Source organism: Chrysemys picta, chromosome 25, assembly GCF_011386835.1.
Source record: "Chrysemys picta bellii isolate R12L10 chromosome 25, ASM1138683v2, whole genome shotgun sequence".
Lineage (NCBI taxonomy): Eukaryota > Metazoa > Chordata > Testudines > Emydidae > Chrysemys > Chrysemys picta.
Window position 1 is genome coordinate 3,882,977 of NC_088815.1, and position 8,645 is coordinate 3,891,621.

The 8,645-nt window shown below is 56.1% G+C and overlaps 1 protein-coding gene across 1 annotated transcript; it reads right to left on the minus strand.

Annotated features, from left to right (window-relative positions):
- Positions 1-437: 437 nt before the first annotated feature.
- Positions 438-8,645, minus strand: LOC103306318 (dynein axonemal heavy chain 2-like). Its single transcript, XM_065578094.1, has 6 exons — positions 8,627-8,645; positions 3,172-3,338; positions 1,680-1,860; positions 1,304-1,431; positions 776-928; positions 438-572 (listed from the first exon to the last, which is right to left on the minus strand). The coding sequence occupies exons 1-6, from the start codon at positions 8,643-8,645 to the stop codon at positions 438-440; spliced, it is 783 nt and encodes a 260-aa protein (XP_065434166.1).

The window sequence follows — 8,645 nt, forward strand, 5'->3', positions numbered from 1 at the left end:
TAGGGACTGGGAGTGGCCGGCTCACTACAAAAGCAATTCCCTCTCTTGGGATTGACACCTCCTCATCAATTATTGGGAGTCTCTCCACATATGGGAGAAACTGAGGTACAGAGAGGTCAGAGGGCAAGTGAGAGAGCGAGAGAGAGAAAAAAAAAACCACAACCCTGCTCTAACCCCTAGATCCCGCTCCCTTCCTAGAACCGGGAGAGAATCCAGGAATCCTGGATTCTTTTGTTCCAGCCCCCCCGCTCTAACCACTACACCCCATTCCCCTCCCTGAGCTGGGAACAAAACCAAGGAATCCCGGCTCCATGTCCCCTGCTCTCTGGAAGGGAACTGCCTTGGCAGTGCAGCCTCCCTGCACTTAATGGCACTGGGTTCCCTCTCACTTGGATCCAGCCCTGGGGGAAGGAGCCCAGCTGAGCGGCCGGGGCCGGCTAGCTGACCTTCCTGTAGCCAATGGCAGGTGATTTGATGCCCGGGAAGAGCTCCTGGACGATGCCATTGAAGAGGGGCACGTCGACTGAGGCGAGCTTGGCGATATTCATGTCCTTCATGGCCATCAGGAGGATCTGAAAGCCACCAGGAGAGCCAGGGGAGCTGGGCACCCTCGGGGTGCTGGGGATCCTCCCCCCCGCCAGCTGGCACACTGACTGCATCGCTCCCCACTGCCAAACAGCCGGCAAAACTCCCCTCCAGCGCTGCCCATGCCATCCCGACACCGCCTGGCACAGTCCCCGGCCTCCCTAAGTGCAGGATCCCGGGGGCACCTCACCTCTTCACCGCTGATGTCGGGGTGTACTCTGCGCTTCTTCCCAGCGTAGCGGAGCAGCAACGTCAGCGCCCGCTGGCCAAAGTCGTAGCGGTCCTGCTTGGACAGCTGCTGCACTGCCAGCGAATACAGCGTGTAGACCTTCTCAACCAGGAGCTGGGACAAGAGCAGAGCCCATCAGCGGGGGGCGAGGCAGCCAGGGGCATATTGGCTCCATTTCAGGGGGTCAGGGAACCAGGCTTCGGAGGTGGCATCTCGCTAAGAGCCCTGGGAACCCCCAACTCATCCCAGGCTGCAGTGCACTAGATTGGGAGCAGTACGCCAGCCAGGAAAGGCTCATTCTCTGAGCCAGCCAGTCCTCGCCCTGGGGCCAGATCGGAGTCCGTGCCACCCAGATGGGAAAGGCCCCGTGTCCCATTCTCTGACCCAGCCAGTTCCTGCCCTGGCTGGGACTGGACCCACTGACCAGGTCACAAGTGCTCCCAGCAAGGATGACTCTCTGAGCCCCCATGGCCCCAGGCCTGTGAGTACCTTACAGTTGCTGAACCCTCCTCTGAAGAGGATGATCTCTGTGATGAGCATGGAGTTTGGCACCACCATGGAGATGGGAGAAAACATGGACTTGAGGTTGTCGGGCAGCTGTGTCCGTCCAGCATAACCTGCCCCATGGCACCCAGCAGCACGTTAGCCCTGGCCACCTGCCATCTCTGCCCCACTCCCTTTACCCCAACCCCAGGCCCCGGACGCTGAGTCGAGGCCCCTGCATAGGGACGGGCTGGTCTTGGGTTCTTCCCTAGTGGCCATGTGGTGCCCATCTGAATTCTGAATGGGGAGGGGCCTGCCATGCCCGAGCCAGCGACTCCGCCAGCGAGAGGGACCTTTCCATGGGCACGGCCGTGTCTCCCACCTGGGTTCACGGAGATGAAGATACCACAGGACCACACCAGCTTGATCTTATGGCCCTCAAAGATGAAGGAGGTCATGTTGGCGGCCAAGGCAGAGAGAATGGAGAGAATCTGCTGGGCCACCACAGACTGCATCTCAATGTTGATGTGGCTGAACTCGTCAAAGCAGCCCCAAGCTCCTGTCTGCGGGACAAGAGCAGAAAGGTGGGTGTGAGCTGCAACAGGCAGGTTCCTCCCATTCACACACGCTCTACATGGACCATGGGCAGGCATGCAGCCATGGCCACAGGGCCGGTGCTACCATTTAGGCCAACTAGGCGGTTGCCTAGGGCGCCAAGATTTGGGGGTGCCAAAAAGCGGCACCCCCAATTTTTTTTTTAAACAGCGGCCGCTGCCCTGGGAGGGAGAGGGAGTCTGAGCCGCCGGCGGCAGCCCAGGGGTACCCCTGGGTCAGAGCTGCCACAGGGATCCCCGGGCCGGGGGGTGGGGGAGCTGCCGCAGGGGGGGCGCCTCAGGGCAAGGGGGGAGCTGCCGCGGGGGGGTGTGTGTGTGTGTGTGTGCAAGGTGGAAGTTTCACCTAGGGCACGAAACTTCCTTGCACCGGCCCTGCATGGCCATCCAGTTCTTTGCAATTGTCCGACCTGACTCAAGTGTGCTTTGTGTCTGTTTTGGTTGAGTTCGAATTACCTGCACCATGAATAAAGCCAGGACTCCTGGGTTCTGTCCCCAGCTCTGGGAGAGGAGTGGGATCTAATGGTTAGAACATGGGGGGCCAGCAGCCAGGGCTCCTGGGTTCTGTCCCCAGCTCTGGGAGAGAAGTGGGATCTAGTGGTTAGAATATGGGGGGCCAGCAGCCAGGGCTCCTGGGTTCTGTCCCTAGCTCTGGGAGAGGAGTGCGATCTAGTGATTAGAACATGGGGGGCCAGCAGCCAGGGCTCCTGGGTTCTGTCCCCAGCTCTGGGAGAGAAGTGGGATCTAGTGGTTAGAACATGGGGGGCCAGCAGCCAGGGCTCCTGGGTTCTGTCCCTAGCTCTGGGAGAGGAGTGCGATCTAGTGGTTAGAACATGGGGGGCCAGCAGCCAGGGCTCCTGGGTTCTGTCCCCAGCTCTGGGAGGGCAGTGAGGTCTAGTGGTTAGAACATGGGGGGCCAGCAGCCAGGGCTCCTGGGTTCTGTCCCCAGCTCTGGGAGGGCAGTGGGGTCTAGTGGTTAGAACATGGGGGGCCAGCAGCCAGGGCTCCTGGGTTCTGTCCCCAGCTCTGGGGGGGCAGTGGGGTCTAGTGGTTAGAACATGGGGGGCCAGCAGCCAGGGCTCCTGGGTTCTGTCCCCAGTTCTGGGAGGGCAGTGAGGTCTAGTGGTTAGAACATGGGGGGCCAGCAGCCAGGGCTCCTGGGTTCTGTCCCCAGCTCTGGGAGGGCAGTGGGGTCTAGTGCAGGCCCCAGCCCTGGGAAGCGCCCATGTGCTCTGGAGCCAGTGCAGTGGCCTGACCCCTTACCTGAGCCAGGCCCGAGTACATGCTCCCCATGGATTTATAGTCCAGGCCTTCGGAGCAGTTCACTATAATCACATACATGCCCAGGGCCTTGCCCTGGTCTTTTACAGTCGCTGTTTTCCCTGTGCCGGCAAGGCCTTTGGGAGATCCTGCTCGGTGGAGGTGGAGGGCTGTGGTCAGTTATGTAGCACCTGGAAAGAGAGAGGGGAGACCACACATCAATCTCCCTGCTTTCCCCACCCCGCCCCCCGGGCCATCGGCCACTGGGATCTCCTCTCTCCCTCCCTCTGATGTCCACTCTTCTCTTCTCCTGCCTTCCCCCGTCCTGCCCATCCAGCCCCTCTGCCTCTGGAAACAGACCTAAGCTGAAGCCATTTAAGTGTACTGCCAGTAGCTCATCAGTTAGTCCCTAGCTCTCCTGTAGCACTTTCCTCAGGAGATCTCAAAGCATGTGGCCTCATCAGTTTCACTGTCAGGGATCAAGTGATCACCTTAGAATCATAGAATATTAGGGTTGGAAGGGACCTCGGGAGGTCATCTAGTCCAACCCCCTGCTCTCAAAGCAGGACCAACCCCAAATAAATCATCCCAGCCAGGGCTTTGTCAAGCCGGGCCTTAAAAACCTCTAAGGAAGGAGATTCCACCACCTCCCTAGGTAACCCATTCCAGTGCTTCACCACCCTCCTAGTGAAATAGAGTTTCCTAATATTCAACCTAGACCTCCCCCACTGCAACTTGAGACCATTACTCCTTGTTCTGTCATCTGCCACCACTGAGAACAGCCGAGCTCCATCCTCTTTGGAACCCCCCTTGAGGTAGTTGAAGGCTGCTATCAAATCCCCCCTCACTCTTCTCTTCTGCAGACTAAATAACCCCAGTTCCCTCAGCCTCTCCTCGTAAGTCATGTGCTCCAGCCCCCTGATCGTTTTCGTTGCCCTTCGCTGGACTCTCCAATTTGTCCACATCCTTTCTGTAGTGAGGGGACCAAAACTGGACGCAATACTCCAGGTGTGGCCTCACCAGTGCCGAATAGAGGGGAATAATCACTTCCCTTGATCTGCTGGCAATGCTCCTACTAATGCAGCCCAATATGCCGCTGGCCTTCTTGGCAACGAGGGCACACTGCTGACTCCTATCCAGCTTCTCGTCCACTGTAATCCCCAGGTCCTTTTCTGCAGTTGAGGGAGTCGAGGCTACACTTATATGGGCATATTCAACGGAGACCGGGGAGTTATATCACTGTCTGGGCAGCTGGAACTCACACGTAGCTGGCCGGGTCCTGGTGCCAGCCAGTGCAGGGGGCTCTGGGACATGGGCACCTGTCTGCTAGGGACTGGAATAAGGCAGAGCCATCCCATAGTCTGAGTGCTTCCGAGCCGCCCGTTGTCTGCAGCTGCAGAGACCAGAGGAGCAGGCATGGGGCCCGCTCCCCATGGCCTCCCCAGCCCAGCACCTCCCACCTGCTGCGGCTGACACAGCCTCTGGGCCGACCCATCAGTGGGAGCCGGTCCCTCAGCACCCCGGCCCTTCCTACTGCTGGCGATGGGTCGGGGCCTGGAGCAGTGGAGGCAGCTTGGCTTCCAAGGTCAGCAGGAGCAGGGCCATCGCCAGTCCCCGGCACCTGGGCTGGGAAGGGCCGTAGCAGGACCTGGGGGCTGGCGGGGGTGGGGTGAGCAATGGCTGCAAGTGCAGCCTGCAATAAAGCCACGCACGCAGCCCAGGATTTATTGCACCAGGTTAATGGTCACTTCCCCCCTGGGAGCCCTGCGGCGACCCCGTGGGCCATCTGATCCGCCTTCTGGACGGCTGACTTGTGAGGGTAGAGCCTTTCCTGGCAGGACTGACCGGGAGCACTGTGCCCGGCAAGGGGCATGGGGCGGCCGGCGGCCCTTCCCTCCTCAGGGGCTTTGGCTGCAGCCGGCCTGTGGGGCTGGGCCTGGTGCAGAGGGCAGAAGGAGCCCCTGGACTGAGCCCCTGGCTGCAGCAGCCGCATTGGTGTCAGTCTGGGTAAGAGCCAGGCCTGCTTCCCATCCTCCCCTGCTAGCCAGCCATGGAGAGACGTGCTCTACCTGCGAGCCAGGAGCTGGAGGAGACACGAGGGCTCGGCGGGTCCCATCACTCAAGCCCAAGACAGCTCACTTCCCTATTAGGCAAGGGCAGCCCCTCTGCCTGGAGAGAGGTGATGGCGCCAGAGAGCTGATCCCCTTGGCGCGGGCGGATTTATGTGCCATTCTCCTGTTCAAGGGCCATCCCTGCTGGAGGCCCAGTTCCGTTCCCGGCTTCGCTCGCCAGCAAACTCCACGTGCGCCGGAGGCGGCTCAACACGCTCTGGCAAACGGGGCCTGAATTCTGCGCCCAGACCCCACAGACTCTGCAGCCCCAGTGCGGCAAATTCAAACTGGCACCCAACATGCTGCCGGCCTGTGGGACTCACTGCCACTGGATATCACTAAGCCCAAGGGCTCAGGCTTCAGAAAAGCTCTGGACATGTCTCTGGCTAATGCGACCATCCAGAGTTATAGCAGTGAATGTTAACAAATAAACAAGAGCTTCTGGAGGGTTAGAAACCCTCCTGCTTCAGGGCATGAGCTGATGGTTGCCTTGAGGGTCAGGAAGGAATGTCCTCTGGAGGCAGGATACCCCATCAATGCAGGGTTCCTCTGAAAACAGCTGGTGCTGGTCACTCAGAGCCAGGATGTGCCCCAGACCCAGTCTGGCCAGTCCCACGTTCCTGTGGCAGGTGGGAAAGTCTGTAGCAGACACAACTGAGTGAAGAGCAGGAGTGTTTTGGTGAATTAAGTGAGGAAAGCGCTGCACCCCAGGGCTCTTGACTTGATGTTACAATCACTTTCCTCGGTGCTTCCCCACGGTATCATTTGTCAGGGTGCTGCAGCTGCTTGTGCTGACAGCTTGGAGCTGCAGCCCAGGCGTCTGCGTGGGGAGGCAGGAGATGCCGGCAGGCAGGTAGGAGACACTTGTGGCTTCTGGTTCCCTGGAAGATGTGGGAGGCAGCTTGGGAAAAATGCATTAGCTGGATGCTTGTTAAAGATAAACCATGGCCGTGCTGTCTGCCTGAATGTGTGGGGGGGGGGGGAGGGGGGGAGGGTCTGAAACAATAACTCGGAGAGGTGTGAACTGCCACATTCATTTCAGCCTTTATGCTGCATCCTGCAGATGGCAAGTGAGATGGTGAAGAATGTCATTTAAATTGCCATCTTTAACATTCATACAATATCAGGGTTTGGAAGGAACCTCAGGAGGTCATCTAGTCCAACCCCCTGCTCAAAGCAGGACCAATCCCCAACTAAATCATCCCAGCCAGGGCTTTGTCAAGCCTGACCTTAAAAACCTCTAAGGAAGGAGATTCCACCACCTCCCTAGGTAACCCATTCCAGTGCTTCACCAACCTCCTAGTGAAATAGTGTTTCCTAATATCCAACCTGGACCTCCCCCACTGCAACTTGAGACCATTGCTCCTTGTTCTGTCATCTGCCACCACTGAGAACAGCCGAGCTCCATCCTCTTTGGAACCCCCCCTTCAGATAGTCGAAAGCAGCTATCAAATCCCCCCTCACTCTTCTCTTCTGCAGACTAAATAATCCCAGTTCCCTCAGCCTCTCCTCATAAGTCATGTGCTCCAGCCCCCTAATCATTTTTGTTGCCCTCCGCTGGACTCTTTCCAATTTTTCCACATCCTTCTTGTGGTGTGGGGCCCAAAACTGGACACAATACTCCAGAGGGGGCCTCACCAATGCCGAATAGAGGGGAATGATCACATCCCTCGATCTGCTGGCAATGCTCCTACTTATACAGCCCAAAAGCCGTTAGCCTTCTTGGCAACAAGGGCACACTGTCAACTCCTATCCAGCTTCTCGTCCACTGTAACTCCTAGGCCCTTTTCTGCAGAACTGCTGCCTAGCCACTCGGTTCCTAATCTGTAGCAGTGCATGGGATTCTTCCATCCTAAATGCAGGACGCTGCACTTGTCCTTGTTGAACCTCATCAGATTTCTTTTGGCCCAATCCTCTAATTTGTCTAGGTCTCTCTGTATCCTATCCCTACCCTCCAGCGTATCTACCACTCCTCCCAGTTTAGCGTCATCTGCAATCTTGCTGAGGGTGCAATCCATGCCATCCTCCAGATCATTAATGAAGATATTGAACAAAACTGGCCCCAGAACCGACCCCTGGGGCACTCCGCTTGATACCGGCTGCCAACTAGACATCGAGTTATTAATCACTACCCGTTGAGCCCGACGATCTAACCAGCTTTCTATCCACCTTATAGTCCATTCATCCAGCCCATACTTCTTTAACTTGCTGGCAAGAATACTGTGGGAGACCGTATCAAAAGCTTTGCTAAAGTCAAGGAATAACACGTCCACCGCTTTCCCCTCATCCACAGAGCCAGTTATTTCCTCATAGAAGGCAATTAGGTTAGTCAGGCATGTCTTGCCCTTGGTGAATCCATGCTGACTGTTCCTGATCACTTTCCTCTCCTCTAAGTGCTTCAGAATTGATTCCTTGAGGACCTGCTCCATGATTTTTTCAGGAACTGAGGTGAGGAACTGAGGCCTGTAGTTCCCCGGATCCTCCTCCTTCCCTTTTTTAAAGATGGGCACTACATTAGCCTTTTTCCAGTCATCCAGGACCTCCCCCGATCGCCATGAGTTTTCAAAGAAAATGGCCAAAGGCTCTGAAATCACATCCACCAACTCCTTTAGCACCCTCGGATGCAGCGCATCCGGCCCCATGGACTTGTGCTCGTCCAGCTTTTCTAAATAGTCCAGAACCACTTCTTTCTCCACAGAGGGCTGGTCACCTCCTCCCCATGCTGTGCTGCCCAGTGCAGTGGTCTGGGAGCTGACCTTGTTCGTGAAGACAGGCAAAAAAAGCATTGAGTACATTAGCTTTTAACTTTGGGCATAAGCACCCCATGGGGTTCATGGGGCAATTCACCCTTCTCCCCGCTGCAAACTCAGGCAGCTGGCACCACATGGCTTTACACCTAGTTCACGGTTTGAGGGTTATGTTTGGTGGTTTTCCCAGCCTGCAAGAATTGTTATATTTCACAAAATGTCCCTGTCCCAAAGTGATCTAAAATAATCAAAATCTCAATTTTTTTCATAAACCAACCTCCGCTTCCCCCCCAAATAAAGGCAAACTGGGACAAGCGCAATGTTTCTTTCAATAATTTCAAAACACCTTGTTTTGATTTCAGCCTTTTAAAAAAAATACTTTTATTTTCTTTAAACAAACTGAAATTTTGACCCAAAAACCCTAGAGTGGGACTTTTCATATTGCAAGCGGCAACATGGGATACTGCGACAATTTTGAAACTTGTTGCCGAAAGTATTTTCAGTCGGGAAATTCGTTCAAACCAACCCTCCTCCGCAAACAGTTTTGGTTTTGACAAATCAGCATTTTCTGATGAAAAAACATTTAATCCGAAAACTCACCTGCTTTATTTGCAGCCAT

What these genes read in the sequence shown, in the direction of transcription:
- LOC103306318 (XM_065578094.1), bottom strand. An exon ending in GAGGGTTCAGCAACTGTAAG is followed by an intron (nt 929 to 1,303) that starts GTACTCACAGGC and finishes CTCTTGTCCCAG; the next exon opens with CTCCTGGTTGAGAAGGTCTA. An exon ending in CCGACATCAGCGGTGAAGAG is followed by an intron (nt 573 to 775) that starts GTGAGGTGCCCC and finishes GGTGGCTTTCAG; the next exon opens with ATCCTCCTGATGGCCATGAA.